The 26,212-nt window shown below is 40.9% G+C and overlaps 1 protein-coding gene across 1 annotated transcript in view; it reads right to left on the reverse strand.

The window, feature by feature from the left end:
• The window catches only part of LOC131403130 (centrosomal protein kizuna-like), a 62,108-nt gene extending 37,085 nt beyond the window's left edge, over positions 1–25,023 (reverse strand). Inside the window, 3 exon segments of the mRNA XM_058537469.1 lie at positions 22,942–23,257; positions 23,702–24,305; positions 24,997–25,023. Of these exon segments, the coding sequence (XP_058393452.1) occupies positions 22,942–23,257; positions 23,702–24,305; positions 24,997–25,023 (947 nt within the window).
• Positions 25,024–26,212: the final 1,189 nt, after the last annotated feature.

The raw sequence follows: 26,212 nt of genomic DNA on the forward strand, positions 1-26,212 counted from the left end.
TGTGCTCTGTTTGTCTATTAGAGGGCGAGTGACAAGTGTAGGCTCAGGCACCCTGACTCTGAAGCAGGCTTTTATCCTGGGCAGGAAATATAAATGTCGTGTCATGTCCACCCCCCCCACCCCCCCACCTCTCATTCAAGCCCTATTCTGGACCCTAGGCCACCCTATGGGCACTCCAGTTCCTTGCCGTGTCTCAAGCTCTTGTCTAAACTCTAAGCCTAAGATTCTTAGTCCCTCTGGGCTACATCCTGTGTTGGATCCTTCACCTCTGAGCTCTGCTGCCAAAAACCTTCCATTTTTTGATGGGGTTGTTTTGTTTTTTGTTGTTGAGTTGTATGAGTTCTTTATATATTTCGGAAATTAACCCTCTGTTGGATATATGATTTGCAAATATTTTCTCCTAGTTGGTGGGTTGTTTTTTCATTTTGTTCATGAATGGCCAACAGGCATATGACAAGATGTTCAACATCACTAATTATCAGGGAAATGCAAATCAAAACTACAATGCGATTTCACCTTACATCCATCAGAATGGCTATAATTAACAAGACAAGAAATAACAAATATTGGAGAGGATGTGGAGAAAAGGGAACCCTCATACATAACTGGTGCAAATGCAAACTGGTGCAGCCACTATGGAAAACAGTATGGAGATTTCTTATAAAATTAAAAATAGAAATACCATATGATCCAGATATCCCACTACTGAGTGTTCATCCAAAAACATGAAAGCAACAATTCAAAGAGATTTATGCATCCCTACGTTCATCACAGCAATATTCACAACAGCCAAGACATGGAAGCAACCCAAGTGCCCATCAACGGATGAATGGATAAAGAAGACATGGTATATAGATACAGTGGAATACTACTCAGCCATAAAAAAGACAAAATCATGCCATTTGTGACAAAATAGATGGACCTTGAGGGTATTACACCAGGCAAAATAAGCCAGACAGAGAAAGATAAACACCGTATGATTTCACTCATATGTGGAAGATAAACACGTGGATAAGGAGAACAGATTAGTGGTTACCAGAGAGGAAGGGAGTAGGCGGAAAGTGAAAGGAGTAAAGGGGCACATATGTATGGTCACAGATAAAAACTAGACTATTGGTGGTGAACACAAAGCAATCTATACAGAAACTGATATATGATATTGTATACCTGAAATTTATACAATGTTATATGCCAATATGACCTCAATAAAATAATTTAAAAAATAAATTAAAAAACAAACAAACAAAAAACCTTCCAGACTCCTGGCCTATATGACTTATAGTACCTATAATACTTCTTTTTCCTTTGGCAAAATCTGGGTCCTAATTCTTCCTGGAAGGCTTTATCTCGTCACCACTCAATTCACAAAATAACACCTGCCCTTAAGAAAAGGAAGACAGGCCCATCGGAGGTAAGCCAATTTCAGAGCAGTAAAGGAGAGCACATAATCACTGGGAAGGCAATCAGGAGTTGTGAGGCAGTAGAGAGACAGAGAGCTCCTTGGCATCACAAGGGCTTGACTATGGAGGAGGAACTTCAGCTGGGCAAGATTTAGACAGAAGGGGAGATGACCCTTTAAGCTAAGGGGCGGCACAGGCAAAGATGTGAGGAAATGCCAGGGTAGGAGGGGTGTCGGGACCAGCAAGGACACAAGTCTGGCCAGGTGGGGGTTGCTGTTTGTGGTGATAAGATAGTAATGGGAAATAAAATTCAATATGAAACTCGGGTGAGAAAATAGTAATAAATCTTGCGGATTTCTGAGCTATGGCTGGTTTCTTGAAAGCAGTGTTTTTGAGAGGGTTAGCCTGGCAGCCGTGCACAGATGCAGTTGGTGAGGGGACAGACACGAGACCCAGACCACAGCCAGGAGACTGAACTTGTGCTCTAGATGGCAGGGGAAGAGTGTGTAAGTGGGAGAGCAGTGGTGGGGGTGGCAGAGAGGGAGAACAGTCATTCACGGCTCAGCTGGGGGGAAGTCAACGCCCACAGCTGGTGGGGTGGGCTCGCGAAAAACTGGGGTGTGTGCCTCACTCAAAGGGCCAGTCACTCTCAGCTCCCGCAGCGGAATGTGTCTCAGTGACGTCGATCTTCCTAGTTTTCAAGAGAAGCTGGAAATTCACAATTGCTAGTTTTATTTTTACGTGACATCTCTCAAATTTAAAAATCTGGCAGCTAATTCAAAAGGAGGTTAAATACTATGCTGGACAAACAGAGCTGGTCTGCAGGCTTGGGGTCTCCAGCTTAGACTGCCTCTAGTCTCACCTCCCACCCCAGGTGGTAGACCCTGAGCAAGGACCAGGGCTTGATGTTTCTGCACCTCCTCTGAAATGCTGGTACAATGGCGGAAGTTAGCAGATGCTCACCAATGCTGGGGTACCACAGTGGGGTATAGGCAGGGTGTTCGGGTGGGAGCAGCCTCCCTCCAGGGAGGAGTATTTTATCTCCCCCATTCTTAGGAATGGTGATAAGAGAAAACAGTTTTAGTGGTTTTATTACTGTTTATAAATGCTCTACAGACAATGCACCCTTTGTTGCCAGTATGCCCACCCCCCACCCCACCACGGTATGCCAGTGCTAAATAATACCTGATTGTCCAGTCAGGACAGATGCCAGATAACCTTTGTTCTTTTCCAATCTGATCAATCCAAATATCAGGCTTACTTAGACTAGCTCTTCTCATACTTGTCTAGGAGCTTCTCTGACTACCTCATTCACAGGGATCTTTCTTATCCCTGAATTCCTTTAGCACAATACAGACAACATCCTACATTGTACTGTTCTCTAGTTATGTCATGTCTGTCTAGTCTTCTCAACAAGACCAAAAGCTTGTTGAGAACAACAATTGGACTTCTGAATTTTTATCTTACTTGAAGTTTCATGTCGCACTCAGCACAATACTGAAGACATACTTAACACCACGAGTTGAATGACAGGCCAAGATTTAAACCTAGATTAGAGAAATCCATGACACCTATTTTTACAGTATGTTTTTATATGGTTGCTGTTAGACCAGTCCAGGGCTTCCATGGTGTCCATGGCTTGGCAACGAGCGATCAATAAGACGGCCACAAGTACTGTCTGCACAGAGCTTATGGTCTACTCTCGATTAACTCAGAACCTTCTCTGGCTAAAAGACAAGTTGGTCTGTGCTTAGGGTTTCTAGTAGTTATTTCTCCACGTGATACCTGACTTTAGCTTACAAAATATTCATCAGTCCTTTGCTGAAAAAATCTCTATTAAAGAATTCAAACACTATGGAGCTAAAGATTAAAGACTATGTGTTATAAAAAACACTATCCTAGAATTCAAGACCTCAATTTCTTTCATGTCTTCTATTTGCATTCCCATCAAAATAATTCCAACTGGAGGGGCATCAGTCTGACCAGCCCATGCCCAGTCCTTCCTGGGGAATATGTAGACGGACCTGGCACTAACACACTGGGCCTTACCATCAGTTTGTCTCTGTGAACTCCAGCAAGTGGACAAACATGATGGATGACAAGTAATCTCTAGAAGCACAAAAAGCACTTTAAAGAGGTATATTTTATTTTACCCAACAGTGCAGGCAGATAATAAATAAATATTTTTGGCCAAATTTAAAGTAATTGCTTTCTAGCTTCATTTTCATCTTTCAGTCACACAGAATTTAAGAGATAATTTAAAAGAAAACAACTCCACTCCAGGCTAATGGGAACACTCAAAGGAAGGTACAATTTTTTTTGGAAGCAAGGAAGAGAGAAAAAGTGCCATGCTTTTCCTTTCAGTACTGCAAACTGAGAATTACTTTTTGGCAAAAATGACCCTGTATGAGGGCTGTAGAAAATAAACTTTTCCTTAACCCCACCAGGTAACTTCCACACATTCCCGTGGGTGTTATATCAGAGTGGACATGTTTCAGTTGCAGCACTAAAGGCATGACTTTCAGGTTTTATTTTCTCTAGGGAACAACAGTCTCAAAATGGTGTGGTAATCACTGCCCATAACTAGTAATGAGTTTACTTCATAATTTACATAATATAATGTTACTTTTAAAAAGTTTTATAAAATACATTTACTGTATTTTTAATGAGACTGAAGAATAATAAAGCACCATAGTTGGTCACATCCAGAACAACGTTTTGGGGAAGGAAATTGTATTGCTAAATGAGCAACGACAAAAAGGCATCATCTGCAGAGGTGGTCTGTAGTTCTGAGTGTGGGGTTTAGGAACAGCCCATATACAGAACGGTGGGCAAAGGGCAACACGACCGGCCTTTGCTTCCCATTCCAGTGCCTGCAGAACACTGGCCTGCACACTCAACTTCTTCCTTCTCATGGGTTTGACCCTACCCTCCTTCCAAAACATAAGAAGGTTTTGATCTTTAAACTAAGAACACATGGCCTGGATAGAAAAGATTACTTTTAAAACCATCACTTTGGGGCTGGCCCGGTGGCATAGTAGTTAAGTTGGAGCGCTCTGCTTCGGCAGCCCAGGGTTCTCAGGTTCTGATCCCGGGTACGGACCTACACACCGCTCATCAAGCCATGCTGTGGTGGCATCCCACATACAACATAGAGGAAGACTGGCACAGATGTTAGCTCAGGAACAATCTTCCTCACCAATAAATAAATAAATAAATAAATAAATAAATAAATAAAGTCTTAGTTGCATATTTTATCTCTATTAAAAAAATAAATAAATAAAACCATCACTTGATCATGTTCTGGTTCTGTTTTTCACTTTAATTCCCAAGGAAATTTGTTGATTACAATCAACAACATTTAAAATCCTCCTAAGACCCATGAGAATTGTTAAGTCTAAACAGAAGTAACAGAATGCATTCATGCACCCAACACTCAAAGACCACAACTGCTACAAAATATAACTAACGAACCAAAGCGGGCTGTTGTCAGTCAAACCCTGATATGCTAATTCAATTTGTGTAGCTTACTGGTCATCCTGAAGCAATTTAGCACCTTCACCAATAAAAGAAAACCTCCAGTGACCTCCCACCCACAGGTACACAAATACATCAGAGAACCAGAGAGGTCTGTAGAAGCCCTACCTCCATAAAGATGCAAATTAAGATTTAAACAGTGTAACAATTGGCGAGAGCTAATCCTTTTACAGAGGTGTAAATGGCTATTGAGAACTGAATTCCGGCTGCTAGCTTTTGTTAAGTAGCATTACAGACAAGTTTCACCCAAGAGTAATGCCACCAATTCTGAAGACTATTGATAAAATAGTTTCATAAAGCCAGTGCAATTTGTTTACTCTGATATCAAGTTTCCTGACCATAAATCCAAACATGTAAATATAAACCACATCAAGAATTAGTGCCCTGGGAAAATAAACTGGGAGGAACTATCTCAAGCCTGACACCCAATGGCTGGAACAGCTGTATGTGCGGCCACAGAGAAGTCTGTATACGGGGTTTTGTTTGCCACACAAAACAGTTGTAGAAAGGACAAACACATACATAGTTAAAGAGTATTTTTCTTTTAACGGGCTGTCTTACAAAACCTATGTTTTGGTGGCTCCCTTGGTCCCCATTGTGCAGCCCCCTGGGTGGTCCCTTCCAGGGGGCCACTTGAAGGGAACACAATGCCAAAAATGAGGGAAGGAGGGGACAGCAACACAAAGGCCAACAGAGTGGGGCGGTCTGCAGCGGCAGGCTGCAGCTAGGGGTCAGCAAACAAGGCTCTCTCTCTGGACCCAGGAAACAAGGGCTCCTTCTCCATACCTGGAAACAGCGTGATTAAGCTGACAGCTTGAATTATGGGCTGCATTTTGTAGGGTACGGTCTGCCTGCGTTAAGGTCCTCTTTATTGTAGCAGAGGCCTCACAAGCAAAACCCTTGCCTTTTCCCCCTCTTTGGCTTCAAAACATCATTCTGTTCCATTTTAATTTTCAGAACTACTCCTTCTCCCATATCACCTTTCCTTTTTTTGTTTTTTAAGTTGCTTAATGAGGTGCTGGGAGGCCTGAGAGAATTTATAATAGGGTGTTTCCCTCTACCCTTAAACAGAGATAACCAGCCTGAACCCATAATGAGATTTTAGCAGCCGAGTCATTAGCGATGGCTGCATAAAGGATGGTTCCTTTATGAAACGGATGTGTTCTTTTTTTTTTTTTATTATTTATTTTTTACCCCAAAGCCCCAGTAGATAGTTGCATGTCATAGATGCACATCCCTCTAGTTGCTGTACGTGGGACACGGCCTCAGCATGGCCAGAGAAGCGGTGCGTCGGTGCGCGCCCGGGATCCGAACCCAGGCCACCAGCAGCGGAGCGTGAGCACTTAACCGCCAAGCCACGGGGCTGGCCCTGAAATGGATGTGTTCTTAATTTGCTCTTTGATAGGTCTGTGGATCCCAAACTTAACACCTGAGTTGATAAAAATCCTCTTTGCTGGGAAGGTGAACACTGGAAACATTTACTCTTGCTCCCTGGATTTCCTTTAAATCAGCACAGATGTGTCGCCAGAGGGGTGTTGTCATTAGGGTGCTGGCTGCACCCTCCAATCTGAGGTGCACACAACAGATTTATGGAGCCAGTCACCTAAAGTGACCTGGCTTTAAATATCTGCTGCAAAAAAGAACATGGAGGGTAAATGTCTTATCATACAACTTTATGCCTTTGATAGTGCTCAGGGCAAGCTACCCCAGGAAGCACCACTCTGGTATGCAGATTATTTCGAGCTGAAGATAATAAGGACTCAGAGAACTCAGGAAGAATATTTGAGTTGCCCCTCCCAAACTGCCTAAAGAATTTAAAACAAAAGATCTGTTTCAGGAAGGAGTTATTATCATGACTGCTATAAAGATAATGTAGGATAGAGGTTACAATAGAAAAGGCACCAACAAGCCCATCTTATCGGAAGTTCTGTCTCTCTGGCCACATGCTCTAGATGGCCCTGCGAGGGGTTACCAGACAATCATTTACAAGGGAAGTCTCCATTTGTAAAGGTATCTCCCTCTCTGTATTGGGAAGAGAGGGGATGACCTCATTTCTAGAGACTTATCAATGTAGAAGGTGAGGCCTTAAAACTGCATAATAAGCCTTACTCTTGTTTACAGTGCTTTAGTGATAATCTCCTGTAACTGACACCCCCCACCCCCAACATCCTCCTTGTCTTTGGTTGGACATGGTATTTAAGACGAGAATCTCTGCTATTGTGTTGAGAAACGCAGTGTCCCTGCTTTCTCCCATGTATACATGTTATTAAACTTGGTATTATTTTCTCCTGCTAACCTGTCTTGTTATTTGGTCAGCCATAAGAACCTTAAGGAAAAGGGCAGAGGGAGATTCCCCCTCTTCCCCCGACACCTTTCAGAAATGTAATACAATCAGGCCTTGTATTTTGACTAAATTTAAAGAATACTATGAACATAATAAATTTTTTTATTAGACATTATCATAATTGGTTCTATAATTAAACTCTAGAGGGCGCTTTTTGTAAAAGGGCATCTGATATTTTCAGGGTAGAATCATCTTTGCTGGAGCTTAAGGACTAACAGAGGATCATAAAACAAAACACCAGACTTTTGCTGTTACACGGCTCTCCATCTGTCTCCACATGTGTGTATGTGCATGTGCAGGTGTACGTGCGTCTGTAAGAGAAGAGACAAGGAGGACCAGACTGGGCTGGCAAAGATTATGCTACGTGAGGGGATCCAGGGAGAAGGCAAATCAGAAGGCATGATGGGATGGTGGATGGGCTTACTGAGGGCTCAGGCAACGTTCAGACTCTGAAATAAGTTAGTATGTCACTTCTCTGGGATAAGTGAGTCTCCTTAGAAGCCAATTAACTCTGATGAATGGGAATGGGGTCTAGGGCAGTCACCCTCCACTGAGGGAGAGCTCAGACCTGTAGGGCAGGTCCCTCCCTGGGTTCTGACTCATTGTTCATTGTTCGGGGCCCACCTCCATGATGACAATGAGATGGGAGTGGCAGCACCCTGGGAGGGCACCAGCAGGAAGGAGACTGAACACTTGGCTATTAACGATTGCCTCCTGCTATGTGAGTATGGTAGAAATCAAAGACAGAATTACTGACAAAATTGTGCTGGTTTTCTGCTGGCTCCTTCAGAGGGCCAATACTGTATTAAAATGAAGAAGCTGAATCAATTTATTATTCAAATGCTCATTCACCTAAGAAGCTGCTAAAAGGAAGCCAAAAGAAACAAGAAAGTGAATGATAACAAACCATCATTATGAATGAATAAAGGGGATTAACCGGGAGGAAAGGCAGGCGGGATGCAAGCTAGGAAATAATGCCCTCCTGGGTAGACCCTGGGAGCCAGGTGAAAAGGCTTCTCGTCAGTGTGGAAGTTCAGGGGATGTAAGACAAGCACATCCCCAATTCCAGGTAAGTACACCTTTCAAAACAGCAGAAACCAGTTTCAGCTGTGCCCATGATTACAGATGTAATAATGCTCCAAAACAACCATGTCCAGCATACATCCATGTAATATATAACATCTGATCAGCAAGCACCATCAATCCCAGACCCAGCACTGGAAATTCTTTTAGGGATTCAATTATCCTAGAAAGTAGTGCTTTTCAATGTTTAAGGTGGCAGAACACCTGGAATTCTTAGAACTTTCTGTAAAATATCATGAAGTACTGATATACGTCATTTCATCACACAAATTAGGACCATTTTTACTAGCGGACAATGAATATATGTATACAATATAAAAATCAAACCACTAACACAAATACCCATGATGAAAAACCAATCTATCAAACCTAACAGGATCAGCTGATTTCACATTTTTCATTATTATTCATTTGGTACTCTCATTCATTTTCTCTTCCAGTAGGCAAGCTATAGCAGGTAACCAAAGTTTTATTAAAATAATTTTGAGGAAGTTCTCAAAATTACAAAGATTTATTTTCCTAAAAATTGGAAAAGACCACTTGACTCAATAGCAGGAGAATTCTACTGGAATATATCTGAGAATCACTGCACTAAAGAAAACGAATCTAGCATTGTTTTAAGCAGCAGATTCAAACACACTTCCAGTCCACAAAAATGACAAGCAAATTAAAATGAATTTACACTGACAAAGGAAAATAGAAAAAAGTTAGACAACTAGTTGAAGGCCATTAAACACAAGGTGTTCAGAAGTGCTCCTCACATCTCTCTTGTAGGTTAAAGTAATACTGTAAGTCTCCTAACTGGGACTCAAAATAGTGAGATTCAGTACAAAAGCACAAGAAAACATATCAAGGTCTCACTTATTGCTTTTTGAGTTTTTCTTATCTGCTTGGCCTATCTGCACAGATTCCCTCACAAAAGCCCTCACTGAATGGAAGCTTTCCCACTCAGTTATCAAGCTCAAATGTTCCTTATCAAATCCCAGCTTAAAATAAGTTTCGTTTTTCTAGAAGCCTATCACCAATAGCTCAACAACTGCTCTTCAAAAGGTGAGAAATATAAGTTTAAGAGAATAAAAGGGAAGATGAGCCATAAGGAACTGATCAAGTCTAAGATCAAGGTGCTGGCTGGCTTGGTTCCTGGTGAGGGCCCACTTCCTAGCTTGCAGACGGCTGCCTTCTTGTTGTGTCCTCACAGGGCAGAGAGAGGAGGAGAGCTCTCTCAGGTCTCTTCTCATAAGGGCACTAATCCCATCACGAGGGCCTGACCCTCATAACCTCATCTAACCTTAATTACCCACTAAGGGCCCATCTCCAAATACCATCACATTGGGGGTTCAGGCTTCAACATATGAATTCTGCAGGGACACAACTCAGTCCATAAGAACACCGCTGCCACCATCTTGTTCCTGGCCTAAGGATGAGGTCAGCACTGAGGATGACAGAGCAGGGAAACGGAAAGGACCTGGGTCTTTGATGACAAAAGTGAAGGGCAGTATCAACCAATCCCAGGGCCTGCTTTACTCCCGGACTTCCAGAAATAAACAAAAATGTGTTTATTGTTTAAGGCAGTTCGAGACAGTGTTCCCGTTATTTGTAGCCTGGTATATCAAGATAATTAATAGGTAAATGTTCAACAAGGCCAGAAAGCCAAGTTTGAAAAAAGAACTCTGATGGATGGCTTTTCCATAATTCAAATTTACATTTCATTGAAAAGAATTTAAGGGAGGTATCTTAAAATGATGATCCTACCCCTGTCACTCTGCTCCCCTACCATGTCTCCTTTTTATAAATACCAGTAACAGCAGAATCTTTGCTCTTGGTGTGGCTGGGCCAGCACAAAGCAGGATCGAGGGGCTGTTCATGTGCTGGGTGTGGAGGGATAAGAACAAGACCCCTGTAGCCCCTGAATGTGTTCCCCTGGCCTGCAGTGGTGCTATACTCTGCCACATGAGCCACTCCTTCAGCTGGAGTGACCAACAGTTCCCTAGACATGGGCCATGCTGGTCTGTCTCCAGGCCTGTGCTCCAGCCATTCCTCTCTTAAAATCTGGAATGGCTAATCTCCTTTCATCAGCCAAACCAATCACCATGGCTATTCTGGTTTTCTATTGCTTGTAATAGCTAACCTGAATTTAGTGGTGTAAAACAACAATCGACAACTTTTTGTTATGCTCATGGCTTCTGCGGGTCAGGAATTTGGACAGGGCACAGGGCAGGTGGCTTGTCTCTGCTCTGCAATGTCAGGGACCTCAGTCTGAATATCACGGGGTGATGTGGAACACAGGTGACTGGAATTATCTGGAGGCTTCTACACTCACATCTGGAGCCTGGGCTGGACTAAATTCAGGCTCAGCTGGGCCTGCTGACTGCAACACTGACACACGGCCTCTCCCTGAGGCTTGTTTGTTGTTAGCCCCACTTTCTTGGAAACCTGGCCATATTCCAGTCTCTCCTACCTTATTTGAATCTTAAACAACCAAGACTTGACCCCTAGAGTCTCCTCTCCAACTTTTGAAACCATAGGTAAACTTGTTCCACTCAGAATAAACTACTTTTAGATCTCAAATTTATATTGAAAGAGGTCTAATTTTTCTGCAGCCCTCGTGGAATGTGGCCTGCTGGTTCCCTCCCTAGCAGAGATGCAGGCCTGCTATATTCTCTCATCAGCCTCCCTAGTCTCTCTTTCCCCCTGCCCTCCCTTTCTCCCTCTCCCCAATCGCCTCCTCCCTCCCCTCCCTCTACATCTCTTATTTGGCTCCCGGAGTGCTGGAATAGGGCCTCTTAACACTTCATTGAGACATCTCCCCAAAAATGTTGTAACTCACTTAAACATCAAATGATAAGAGGGATTCTAGGAAAACAGTGGCAGCACAGCCTTTATTTTTAAAAATCTCCCTGAATTCCCTTATATAAATATAAAAAAATGATAGAACAACTAGGAGAGCAAACCAAAAATTCATGCATAATATCTATGACAAAATTATGTGACAAAATATGAGTGAGTGGAACAAACTACTGATAGCAACTAAACCCCCATTATATCTGCAATTGTACAGAAGGAAGTGGAGGGACAGCAAAAGTATGAATGACGTTCCTGAGAATGCAAGCACCTCCACATCGTCAAGCGGTACTCACTGGCAGGCTGAGGTGAGAAGGGCAGCCCATCTGCAAGGGGGCTGCAGGTCCATTTCAAGGGTTAGAACAGAGGGACTGCGGTAGGTGCAGGAGCAATCCGGGCCCTACCACTCCAGAACCTTACCAGTCTAAGTGCCGTTTCAGCAGAGCTCTGCACTGAGGAGAAGCTGCTGGGAGTGAACTCTAAATTGAACTTAACTGGGACAATAACGGCAGAGGAAGAATCTTTCCATTTCAAGTGGAGGAGGGGAAAAGAGCCAAGGGATCTAAGAAAGTAAGAGGCCACATACAAACATTCTGGGAGAACAACAGAAGAGGGAGCTCTGGAGCCATAAAACTAGGAAAGCCAGCCTGGCCCACCTGCCCCGCCTGAGTGCAGGAGAACTCCTCTCACCAGACATAGGCCCAGAAAAGATTCCAGGTCTCTTTATCAGTAAAGCGCAGGTAACGACACCTCCACTGCATAGGGCTGCGGCAGCAGATGAGATAATGTATGTAAAGCAGCTGGCACAGCATCGGGTACACAGTAAGCACTCAAAGATGATCGAAATTATTACCATTATTATAAACATTAGCATATCAAGTTTATATAACAACCTTAAGCCTAACTCTAACAAAAGATTAAAGATTTCAGTTAGGCCACAGTGAAGTGTGGTAAAACACCACTGTCCCACTCCAGAGGACATTTCCCAAGTTGTCCACCCCGGACTCAGCACCCTTCTCCGCAGAACAGTACTACCCAGTACATAATTGCTCAATTCTGCCTCTCGCCTTCCCTTTCCCCAGCTGCAGGCTGACCCTTTTCCAGCTGCTCACACATCCTTGCTTCAGAGAGCCTCTTACAGCTCCCTGGTCTACGATTTTCCTTTATGATCAATTTTCCGCCCTGATTATCTTGTTTCTGGAAGGTATCTCAGGTTTTAGGAAAACTTCTGATCACACCCAATTGGATGATGATTTCCTGGTTGAACTCGCAGACTTCTGGAGCCTCGCTGGTGACCTCATGTACTGATGCTAAGCACAAGCTCTACTTACGGTGCATCATACCCAACACTTCTCAGTGAAAAGGGCTAAATAAAACAAACTGTCCATTTTGTCAGGATTCTGATTCTTTGATGCTAGAAATTAAATTTATCAAATTGCTAAGAGTCAGAGTAGGAGAGACAGAAGCCAAGTTCATTTCTGACTTAAAAAAAAAAAAAGAGGTTGGCCATTCCCTTTATATGTCATGTATGTCCCTGCATCTTGACTTCCAGAACCACACTATCAGATTACCATTAACTATCAAATGCCAACATGTGCCAGTCACTGTACCAGGTGCTTTAGCTGAAAAAATCAATCTGATGAAGATAGTAAACTAGAACTTTGAAGTCAAATTTAATTAGTCAAAAGATGATACTGGTCAAAAGGAGATCCAAGACTATAATCACAAAAGGTCATGGCTCTGCCAGTCTTCCTGTGGTCTAGAGCAGGGAAAGAGAAAGAGAACATTCCAAACAAATCACTAAGTTCCTGATTTGTTTCTTGTGATCATCTCTAGTTAAAGAAAGGGAATTAGGGACAGGGCTAGCCTGACAGGAGAAATAAAAGGGAACAGGTTCATATTCTGGATAATTTTTCATAAATGTGTACAAAACATAATATTCTGAAATCGCATATTCTCCATGTCAGCAGACGGTTATGAGTTTGGAAGGCTTTCTAGTAACCACACATAATAAAATAAGAAAGTACTGTGTATAATTTAAAAGGACAAATTGTTAAAAGACTTGGGAGGGCTCATCACAAGGAAAGAAAGATGAAATGGAAGGGGAGAAAACTGTTCCACCAATAGATTTAAAAGGTAAAAGAAAAACTAAATTAGAAATGACTTTGTCAAAGCTATGCATTTCATAACTAAAACTGAAAGTGGCCAAACGATATCTGGTTTCCCCGGCCTTCAGAAAGGAAGCAGCAGCCAAGTGGAAGCGACTATGAGGGAGAAGGGAAGAAGAGACACCAGGTAGGCTTCAGGGTGCTGATACTATTTCTTGACTGGGTGGGGGTTACCAGCTGTGTTCACTCTGTGATAATTAATGGAGCAGTACACTCATGATTTGTTCACTAGTATGTAGGCTATACTTCAATAATAAAATTCATTTTAAAAAGAGCACATGACAAGGACTTCTGCTTCTTGTAAAGGCATCCTAGGTAATGCAGGCCAATCCTTGCACTAAGAACAAAAAAAAGTATAAAAAATATCTCTTTGATAGCTTAGAGAGATAAGGCAGTGATGAATTACAGGATCAAAACCTAGAAAAAAAGGAAATTCAGAGAGATAAGCCTAACATCTGGGGCAATTTTTCTTTGAAGGGCATGTGCCAATTCCAGAAAAGGCAGCTGAGAGTCTGAGAAGCTGAGTGGAGCTCCAGGCAATCCCACAGAGTGGGAGAATAAAAACTGAAGTCCAGGTCTACCAACGAAGGGGAACCTTAATAAATCACCCACACTTTGAACTGGAACTTCAAAGGGCTGCTTCCTGTGGATAACGGTGAAACTGAGTCTGGCCCTCAAAGGGACCAAGGCCTGGCTTCACACTGTCTCAATTCTTCAACCTGGATGAAAGGGACCCAGGATCACTTCTGCCCCAGGCACCTGCCAGAAGCAAATGCAAATCCTCTTTAGAGGAGGAAAACTTCCTTGTCCTCAAATCACTCCCAAAATGCTCCTACACAATATCCATTCAAAAATTGCCAGAGATTTGAGAAAAACAAGACAAGAGTGATTAAAAAGCGAGAGAAAGAAAAGAAAACAGAAGCAGACCCATGGGGAAGAAATGGAGATCCAGTCTCTAAGGTACTTATACTGTCTGGAAAGAAAGTAAAAATATTAATTAACAACAGATTTTGAAAGGTCAGAAACTTATAGATGAAACAAAAATTAGTAAATATATAGGTGATTAGAATCATGTAATTATTAAGCTCGAGCTAACGGAAACATACAGAACCCTACCCAATGAAGAGTGAATATACATGTTTTTGCATTATGGGCATTTATAAAAATTGGCCATTACTATGGCCAATCAACAAAGACCAAAGGACAGATGTTGTTCAGAACACATTCTCTGCCAACAATGTGATAAAATTGGAAATCTATAATGAAAAGAGAATCCTCTTTTCCCCTAATATGTTTAGAAACAACCAAAAATCATTTTACATAATACCTATGTCAAAGAAAAAGATATAATAATTATAAACATTTAGATACTTAAATTAAAATACTTAAAACTGAATGGGAGTGATAGCATTATTTGTCAAAACCAGTGGGGTGCAAGTCAAGCAGTACTTACATGGAAATTTAAAGCCTCAGAAGTATATGTTCTAAAATGGGAAAGATTGAAAATTAGGCATTCAACTCAGTTAGAAAAAAACCACATGGTAAAACCAAGCAAAGTAAAAAGGGAATAATAAAGATAATAACAGAAACAAACGAGATTTTTAAAAAGCAACAGATGGGATGAAATCTGATTATTTGGAGAAATTAATAAAATAGACAAATCTCACGCAGGATTGATTGATGAAAAAAGTTGGGCAGACATAAAATTATGAATGAAAAAGAAACATAATTATTGACACGGTAAAAATTCTAAAATATAGGGTCCAGCCCCGTGCCCTAGTGGTTAAGTTTGGCATGCTCTGCTTTGGCGGCCCAGGTTCAGTTCCCGGGCGTGGACCTACACCACTTGTCGGCAGCCATGCTGTGGTGGTGACCCACACCCAAAATACAGGAAGACTGGCAACAGATGTTAGCTCAGGGATGATCTTCCTCAGAAAAAAAAAAAAAGAAAAAAAGAAAAAAATTGTAAAATATAAAAGCTGCCCACAAATTTGAAAACTTAAAAAAGTATTAAGAAACTAGAAAATTTTTCTAGTACACTCTACATTTTCAAAATTGACTCAAGATGAATGAAAACATCAATATACGTATAAGCATTTAAGAAATGCAAAAAGCAGACAAAAATTGAGAGAATTTTCATCAGTGCACCTGTCTTGCAAGAAATGTTACAAGTCCCTCTGGTTTTAACCTCTGCGAGTGTTCTCGGTATCCCCGACTCCTGCCTTTGCTCTAGGGCACCCACCTCTTCTGACTGAGGCCAGAAGCCTATGGTGAGAAGGGTGGGAAAGGCTGGGGAACCAGGTTCAGGTCGGTCAATGGAGACTTCTTTTAACATCTCCCGTACAGACACTGAGTGACAGTTAATGCCTACTTCGCTGACCATCTGGTCTGAGGACTGCTGCCCTCTTGGAAGCCTGGTTCTGGACTTGTAAAAATTTAAACCAAAATAAAGATAAGGAAAGTCTTAGATTTTTCAGATCAAAGTAGGTGAGCTAACAGGAGAGGCACAGGCAAGACTGGGGCATGAAGTGCCAGGCAGAACAGGAAGGGGATACACTGACAGCCCCACCTGCTGGCACCAGGTTATCTTTTCAAAAGTGTAATGCACAACCTTACTTTGGGAACAAAAGCAATCATCTGTGGGGCAGCAAGAAAAAGCTCAGGGGGCCACTTGCTGAGGGGCAGAGGTCAGGTCCAGGAAAAACAAGAGACAGTGGTGAAGAAAAAAAGCAAGTGAAGCAGACACCTGAAGGCATCATCACATCTGAAGGAACACTGAATCCATAAACATGCTTCCAGCTCCGCTTAGAGTGACTTGCGGGTAAATTCTACAAGAAACACAGTTTTATGCAAGAATTTCAGATGCAAGAACCTCCTTCCCATATTTAACTTTGAAGAGGGGCTAAATTAAAATCACTAGAGGAGATTCACTTCATGTGATCACATTTTTATGACCCTGAGAAACCAAGGCTTTCATTTATTTAGTGTAAAAGGCAGCATTACGTTTTGCTGTCAGCCATACTCCAGGGGGGAAGGAACAAAGCAACTCTGCGAGTACTTTGCTCAGGCTTGAAGAAAGGCACACAGCACTTCCTCAGCTTGTTTGAGGCTGGAAGGCACAAAAATCAATACGGACAGAGCAAAAGGTCAAATTGCCACCACTTAGTTTTCTTTTCTTTTCCTAATTAAATAATCTCATTTGCTTCTGGAGCTTCCTTATTCAACCTAATGAAATATTATCTCTGATATTCCAGTTTTTTAGGCAGTAGAGAGTTACTGGGAACCAGCCCAGGGTATCAGTTAAGAATACAGACTCTGGACCCAGACGGCCGAGCTCAAAGTACACTGAGCCACTTTGTGACTTTGAACATAACTTCTCTGTGTCTCAGTTTTCTCCTTTGTAAAAGGGTAATGATGATAGGAATAAATGGATTATTATAAACAAAGCTCTTCAGAACAGTGCCTGGCACAGAGTGGGTGCTATTGAAGGGTATATCACCATTATGATTGTGATTTGCATGGTAGAGCACAGAAATTAAGAGCATGAATTCTGGCATCCGGCGGTCAGTTCGAACGCTAGCTGCACCTCTAAGGTTATTTAATCCTTCTAAACCTCACTTGAAATACTCCACTTGGCATCTGCAGCACAACTTCTTCTTGGTTCTCTTGATTCTTCCCTGCAGCTTCGCCTCAAACTCCTTTGCTGTTTCCTTCTCATTTTCCTGACCTTGAATGTGGAGCCAGGCCTTGGGCTGCTTTCCTATTCACACTCATTGCCTAATGTTCTTCTCAGGGTCCACGGCTTTAAAGTGCATTTATACTCTGATGATTCAGTAAAGTTGCAGGATACAAAATCAACATACAAAAATCAGTTGCATTTCTATATAACAATCCAAAGAAAACAATCCCATTTACAATAGTATCAAAAAGAATAAAATACTTAGGAATAAATTTAACCAAGGAGGCAAAAGACTTGTACATTAAAAACTACAAAACATAGCTGAAAGAAATTAAAGGAGAGACAGACAAATGGAAAGATATCTCATATTCATGGATTGGAAGATTTAATATTGTTAAAATGTTCACACTATCCAAAGTGAGCTACACATTCAATGCAATCCCTATCAAAATCCCAATGGCATTTTTCACAGAAATAGAAAAACCAATCCTAAAATTCATATGGAACCACAAAGGACTCTGAATAGCCAAAATAACATGGAGAAAATGAACAAAGCTGGAGGAGTCACATCTACTGATTGCAAAACATATTACAAAGCTACAATAATCAAAACAGTATGGTACTGGCATAAACACAGACACACAGACAAATGGAACAGAATAGAAACCCAGAAATAAATCCACATATATATAGTCAACTGATCTTTGACAAAGGCATCAAGGAGGCACAATGGGGAAAAGATAGTCTCTTCAACAAATGGTGCTGTTATTCACGTGCAAAAGAATAAAACTGGACCCTTATCTTACACTATACACAAAAATCAACTCAAAATAGACTTAAAAATCAACTTAAACGTAAGACCTGAAACTGTAAAACTCCTAGAAGAAAACATAGGGGAAAAGCTGCCTGACATTGGTCTTAGCAATGATTTCTTAAATATGACATCAAAAGCACAGGCAACAAAAGCAAAAATAGATAAGTGGGCCTACATCAAACTAGAAAATTTCTACACAGCAAAGGAAACAATCAACAGAGTGAAAAGGCAACCTACAGAATGGGAAAAATATCTGCAAACCATATATCTGATAAGAGGTTAACATCCAAAATACAAAAGGAACTCTAACAACTCAACTGCAAAAAACCAAATAACCTGATTAAAAAATGGAGAAAGGATTTGAATAGATATTTCTCAAAAGACGATATATAAATGGCCAACAGGTATATGAAAAGATGCTTAACATTACTTATCATCGGGGAAATGCAAATCAAAACCACAATGAGATATCACTTCATACTTGTTAGGATGGCCATTATTAAAAAAAAAAGGAAAGAAAAGAAAAGAACAAGTATTGTTGAGGATGTGGAAAAACTGGAACCCTGTGCACTATTAGTGGGAGTGTAAAATGTTGCAGCCGCTATGGAAAACAGCATGGAAGTTCCTCAAAAAATTAAAAATAGAACTACCATATGATCCAGCAATCTCACTCTGGGTATTTATCCAAAAGAACTGAAATCAGGATCTCAGAGACATAGCCGCACTCCCATGTTCACTGCAGCATTATTCACTGCAGCATTATAGCCAAGAGGGGGAAACAAACTAAATGTCATCGACAGATGAATGGATAAAGAAAATGTAGTATATACATGCAATGGAATATTATTTAGCCATAAAAAGAAGGAAATCCTGTCAGATGCTACAACATGGATGAACCTTGAGGACATCATGCTACACGAAATAAGTCAGTCACAGAAGGACAAACACTGGTTGGTTCCACTTATATGAGATATCTGAAGTAGTCAAATTCATAGAAGTAGAAAGTAGAATGGCGGTTGCCAGGGGCTGGGGGAAGAGGGAAATGAGGATTTACTGTTCAATGAGTATGACGTTTCAGTCGTTCAAGATGAAAAAGTTCTAGGGATATGGTATACAACAGTGTGCTTACAGTTAACAATATTGTACTGTACATGTAAAAATGTTAACTTTTCAATAAATGGTGCTGGAACGGGATATCCACATGAACAAAAATGAATCTAGACACAGATCTTATACCCTTCACAAAAATTAACTCAAAATGGATCACAGACCTAAATGTAAAATATAAAACTATAAAACTCCTAGAAGATAACATAGGAGAAAGTCTAGATGACTTTGGGTATGGTGATAACTTTTTATTTGTTTATTTATTTTTTATTTTTTTCTGAGGAAGATCAACCCTGAGCTAACATCCACGCTAATCCTCCTCTTTTTGCTGAGGACGACCGGCTCTGCGCTAACGTCTATTGCCAATCCTCCTCCTTTTTTTTTTTTCCCCAAAGCCCCAGTAGATAGTTGTATGTTATAGTTGCACATCCTTCTAGTTGCTGTATGTGGGACGCAGCCTCAGCATGGCCAGAGAAGCAGTGCGTCAGTGCACGCCCGGGATCTGAACCCGGGCCGCCAGTAGCGGAGTGCGCGCACTTAACCGCTAAGCCACGGGCCCGGCCCTGGTGATGACTTTTTAGACACAACACTAAAGACATGATCCACGAACAAAATAACTAATAAGCTAGACTTCGTTAAAATTAAAAAACTTATGCTCTGCAAAAGATAACATCAAGAGAATGAGAAGACAAGCCACAGACTGGGAGAAAATATTTGCAAAAGACACATCTGATAAAGGACTTATATCCAAAATATACAAAGAGCTCTTTAAAACTCAACAATAAGAAAACGAATAACCCAATTAAAAAACGGGAAAAGATCTGAACAGACACCTCACCAAAGAAGATATACAGATGGTAAATAAGCATATGAAAAGATACTCAACATCATATGTCATTAGGGAACAGCAAATTAAAACAAGAAGATATCATTACATACCTATTAGAATGGCTAAAATCCAAAAAAACTGACAATAACAAATGCTAACAAGGATTATAGAAACAAGAACTCTCATTCATTGCTGATGGGAATGCAAAATGGTACAGCCACTTTGGGAGACAGTTTGGGAGCCTCTTATAAAACTAAACATAGTCTTACCAAACAATCCAGCAATTGCACTCTTCGGTATTTACCCAAATGAACTGAAAACTTACATCCACACAAAAACCTGCACATGGATGTCTACAGCAGCTTTATTCATAATTGCCAACAATGTGGAAGTCACAAAGATGTCCTCCAGTAGGTGAATGGATAAACTGCAGTACATCAAGACAACATAATATTATTCAGCACTAAAAAGAAATGATCTATCAAGCCGCAAAAAGACATGGAGGAACCTCAAAGGCATATTACTAAGTGAAAGAACCCAATCTGAAAAGGCTACATACTATACGATTTCAAGAATATGACATTCTGGAAAAGCCAAAACTATAAACTGTAAAAGGATCAGTAGTTAGCAGGGGGTGGGGGTGGGGGTATGAATAGGTAGAGCACACAGGATTTTTAGGGCAGTGAAAATACTCTTTATGATACTATAATGATGGATACATGTCATTATACATTGTTCAAACTCATAGAATGTACAATACCAAGGGTGAATTGTAATATAAATTGTGGACTTTGGGTGATTATGATGTGTCAATGCAGGTTCATCAGTTGTAACAAATGTACCACTCTGGTGTAGGATATTGATGATGGGGGAGGCTATGTATGTGTAGGGGCAGGCGGTATATAGGAAATCTCTGTACCTAATTCTTAATTTTATTGTGAACCTAAAACTGTTCCAAAAAATAAAGTCTTAAAAAATGTTAAGAGGATAGATCTCATGTTATGTATTATTTTATTTTATTTTATTTATTTATTTTTCCCCCCCTAAGCCCCAGTAGATAGTTGTATGTCATAGTTGCACATCCTTCTAGTTGCTGTACGTGGGACGCGGCCTCAGCATGGCCGGAGAAGCGGTGCGTCGGTGCGCGCCCGGGATCTGAACCTGGGCCGCCAGCAGCGGAGTGCGCGCACTTAACCGCTAAGCCACAGGGCCGGCCCCTGGGTAGTACTTTTACCACAGAAAAATCAATGGGCTCAAATTTGGTAACAGACAGAAAACAACCATTGCTGACTGACCTTTCATCCTGGGACCATTCCATTAGGACAAACTATTCAAAAATTCCCCAAATGCCCATATTTTCTAACAAATTTTGGAAAACTATATCCCAAAATTCTGAGGAACTTGGCTTTAAGATCATAGGAAAAAGTCAGTCATATAGGAGAAGGAGAGAGAGAACATTCTTAATTCTATACACATACCCAACTTTTTTCATCTCAGAAAAAGCCTGAGTCCTGGGTAAGTACGCTAGTCCCCCAGTTAATCCACCAAACTACTTACTTGTCCAATGAATTGCTATAAAAAGAAGCCTACAAATACGAAACCCAAAACAGATACATTCTATCTCTAGTAATAAAGTTTCTGATGATGTAGTATATAATACCTGTACCTCTTTGACGAGAGAAGTATTCTTACTAGAAAAATCCAATGGGGGGCCAGCCCGGTGGCGCTAGCGGTTAAGTGCGTGGGCTCTGCTGCGGCGGCCCGGGGTTCGCTGGTTTGGATCCCGGGCGCGCACTGACGCACCACTTGTCAAGCCATGCTGTGGCGGCGTCCCATATAAAGTGGAGGAAGATGGCCATGGATGTTAGCCCAGGGCCAGTCTTCCTCAGCAAAAAGAGGAGGATTGGCAGATGTTAGCTCAGGGCCGATCTTCCTCACACACACACAAAAAAATCCATTTGGCTTGCCACTCTAATAAATCAAATTTCCCAATGACAGGAACCATGTTGGTTCTTCCATCCACAGTACAAGTACTTTGTACTTGGATGTGCTATTAATAAATATTTCTTGAACATCACTTTAAAGTCAATCAGACTATAAATTAAAATTTTCACCATAAGTAGATAATGAATGGTAAGAGGCAATACATTAAAGGTGCAACGCTGCTCTAAAAGAGAACATATCCCCTCATATACAAGGATGCCCACTTGGCTTTTCACTGTTGCTGGGACTGTTGGAAAGAAAGAGTGATGGCATCACAGTGTAACAGAAAATTCTAGTGGTGGCATGTGGGTTGGGGAGGCAGGCTGTATGGAAGGTCTGCCCCAACGGCCTCCGTGTCATTCCTATGCCCCTAGCCTTGATTTCCTCATTTTTAAAAGGTGAGATCTACCTTAGTTTGTTACGTAGGTTCCTTCCACTCCTAAAAGAGATTTGATGCTATTAGAGTTATTTTTCATTGCAGAATTGGTTTTCAACAGTTTCCATGTTTTCTACACAATTCCACCTAGTACCTCCAATCAATAATAAAAAATTATACATGAGCTTTCATGAGTTGGATATTATAATAAGTGCTCAAAATGTATAACACTGATGTTGTTCCTATTTAACATTAAAGATTCCAGTGTCCTCATATTTACATTCAGAAAAGGAAAGCTGGCTTAGATATACACTTAGAAGAACTTATTAACTCATATTTAATCGTATGACAAAAATGACACCATGACAAGGGATATTAGGATTAAGCAAATTAATTAGATACAAAGTTCCTAGCCTCTAAAGCTGAATTCCTAGTAAGTTTAACCGTTTGTCACCTTCTGTGTTACCACAACTTCAAAATGATTTGTTTTCTTAAAAGGCTGGAGGGTAGGGGTGGGGGGAATGACTTATGAATTAACCAGGGATTGTTTGGATATAATTATAAACTGCAAATCACCATGATTTCAATGATATTCAGACTTTTAAAGCTATTTTATAAAAAAAGAAAAGAAAGCAAATTAGACCTTTGCTAAGAGATTATTTATGAGTAAGGAACTTATACATTCATGACTGAGTGTTCGACAATACATTCCCAGTGGAATGATCTCTAAAAACGTCTATAATTAAAAACAGAATAGTAAAAAAAAATTCAATGGCTTACTCTCTTGTTGGTGAGTTAGTGGAGGATTCCTTTTTTGAATCAGGAGAGCTTAGAGTTTGCAAAATACAATTATGTTTTTCGGTGGATAGGGCACCTCTTTCTTGCTCAGAGTGGATTAATTTTAAGGCCTCTATTCCATCTTCTCCCTCCATCTTGTCACTCGGATCTGGCTGTGGTTCTGGACTCTCTAAAATCAGACCATCTTCACTTACGGCAACTGTGAGGTCACTGCTGCTGCTCAGACTTTCCTCTTCCTGCTGTTGCTGCATTTTCCTGAAGGGCTTCTGTGCCTCGGGGTCCCCGTGAGGAGGATGATCTGGAAGAGGGGATATGAAGAGACTACTGATCACTAAGTGCAGGGAGAAGCGAGGTAAGACGTTCCACCTCACAGAATGGGATTATTCATCAGTTAAAACATGTAGAAACAATCCATGATTAATTACAGTATTTAAAAACTCATTAAAAATATTTTATTAAATATATTAAAAATATAACAATGAGTTTAAAAATCAGAGAATTCGCTTGTAAGAATATTTCCACATACATATTTAAGAATTCATTAGAATGGAATTTGTTGGCAAAGTCACCACTGTACTTTGTTTTTTGACAAAAGATAAAATTAGAGAGTACACTTTGTTCTTACATAAGACCACTACCACCCAGAAAAACTAAATACCAACAAAAATCAGCAAACAATCTCAGCCTCTCACCCCACCTGAGAAACCTTCCTGAGCAGAATGCTTCTCTTGAGAACACTTACTTTCAGATGCACAGTATTCTGAGACTGATATCGGAGCGACTGGTAGTCTGGCACTGTCTTCCTTGACTTCAATATGTTCCCGTGTCAGTATTTCTCCCTCTGATGCCCCTGATCTGCTGGAACTGTCACACTTTAAATCAGTGGTTCTGCTTCCTGGACGTAATCTTCCCCGTAACAGGGAATGGAGTTCAGCAGACTTTTTGCTTTCAGATAAATTACTCTTGCCGTGACGTGAGTTGCTTCCTATCTCCAAGCAATGAGTCTGTTCCTCCTCAGACAATGGGCTGGCTGTGACTGGCGTTTTCTCACCAATCTGAAGAGATGTCCTTCCATCTATTTTGTCAGACTTATTTAAGCACTGTGTGCCACTATTAGTGCAGACTACATAGCTGTCTGTCACATCACTGCTCTGGGCTGTCTGTTGCTGTGAACGTGGGTCAAGAATTGTTCTGAAGTTCTTCGTGGGTTGGGGAGATTTCTGCTCTGTACTAACATCTCCAGCGCTTGAGATGGCTGACATCTGGCGGCCCATAAAGATTGTTGCTGGTTGATACAATCCTCTTGACACAGCTGTCCCCAAGTTAATCCCTGCCTGCATTGCAACCTGCAGCACCAAAAGAGACGTGAGTTAAATGTATTGTGTATGAACAATTAGGTTGTTTAGGTTGTTTTCAGAAATGAAATGAGGAAAAGGAAGCATCACCATTGAAATCAACAGCTACCATGTTTATAAAACTCATGGCTTCCTACAAAATGAATGAGCAAAAAACTGGTATAGTCCATACTCTTTAATTTTAAAAACAGTGTTGGTTCACAAAGCAAATATTGTCAAGGAACTATGGAATCTATATTTTTCAAAAAGAAATGCATACATTGCACAACTATGTGAATGTACTTAATGCCACTGAATTGTACACTTAAATGTGGTTAAGATGGTAAATTTTATGTTATGTATATTTTAGCACAAGCAAAAAAAAAAAAAGCTGTGAGTTCTAGCCACTTTCCTCAGAGATGCTCAGATTTGATGGAGCTAGGAAGGTACCTGATGGAAAAAAAAAAAAAAGGGAGAGGGAGAGAAAGAGATGCATACAAAGGACTACCAGAGGTTTCAAAACTCTATTTCTGGTAATATGTGTAATATAAAAAACCCTCCAATAATAACATTCAAGATTGCATTATAATATTCTGCATATGTGCAAACAGCCATAATTTCTAGTCAACCTCAAATAACAACAACAGTTTTTCCTGAACATTTTCAAATAATTTTAAATACATTTAAAGCAATTTAAATTTACTGGCACGTCTATCAGGAGAATGAACATTGTCTCTTCCTTGAAAAGAGAGAGGGGAGGGGAGAGGTGGAAAAAGAAACAGAAGCAATTGGTTCAGTGGCTTGATCAAGGACGCACAGTGGGAAGCAGAACTGGAAGTAACAACCCTGAAGCCTTGAGGAATTTAAGTGCTTTTCTTCCAAAGAGACCAAAGCATCTCCACATATACAGTAGCATTTAGTTCACAGAGCCCTACAGAATAGATGGGGAGACATATTTGCACCCCTTTTCTGCATATGGAAAAACTGAGGCCCAAATGTTCAGACAGAAAATGCCATAAACACAGCTGAAACAGAATCAGGTGTTGCTTCTCTTCAAATATACCATCTCTTCTATTCCAAAAAATAAAAGAAACAACTTTGATGTTAAAAACAAATGAACAGAGATGTCAGAGAAAATGGTAGAATAAGAACCTCTCAAAATTCTATGTTTCATAAAAGAAACAGTGACACTGGAAAACATCTTCGACACTGGAAAATAACTTAGAATTCTGGAGATTAACCACAGGCTTGCAGCAATCAGGGGAGCATTTACTCAAGAAAAACAACTGAATCTTGGTAGGAACAGTACACTTTATGGTGCTTTATCTTGTCCTATTCTCATTTCCCCCTCTTCAGGTCTGCGGTAACTTTGAAAATCCACAGCCTGTAACCCAGCAGTCTAACAGCTACTGGAAAGAGTGGAAAAGAGATGGAATTCCTTCAACACCCCATTCTCAGAGAACTGTCATTACGTGACTTATCTGGTGGTTTCCTGGAAGGCTACACTCACAAGACTGTCTTTTTTTGACTTGACTTGAAGCTCACACAGTGCAAAAAGCCTTCTCCTTGGGGGTATTTGTCAAAAATAATCAGAGACAGGGGCCGGCCCAGTGGCGCAGGCGGTTAAGTGCACGCACTCTGCTGCGGCAGCCCGGGGTTCACCGGTTCGGATCCCCAGCATGCACCGACACACTGCTTGTCGAGCCATGCTGTGGCGGCGTCCCATATAAAGTGGAGGAAGATGAGCACGGATGTTAGCTCAGCGCCAGTCTTCCTCAGAAAAAAGAGGAGGATTGGCATCAGATGTTAGCTCAGGGCTGATCTCCCTCACAAAAAAAAAAAAAAAAAAAAAAAAATCAGAGACAATTGTTTAACATCAAAGCTGTATATAAAAGTTGGGCAGTAGATAACAGTTGGGC

Source organism: Diceros bicornis, unplaced genomic scaffold (genome assembly GCF_020826845.1).
Source record: "Diceros bicornis minor isolate mBicDic1 unplaced genomic scaffold, mDicBic1.mat.cur scaffold_55_ctg1, whole genome shotgun sequence".
Taxonomy (NCBI): Eukaryota; Metazoa; Chordata; class Mammalia; order Perissodactyla; family Rhinocerotidae; genus Diceros; species Diceros bicornis.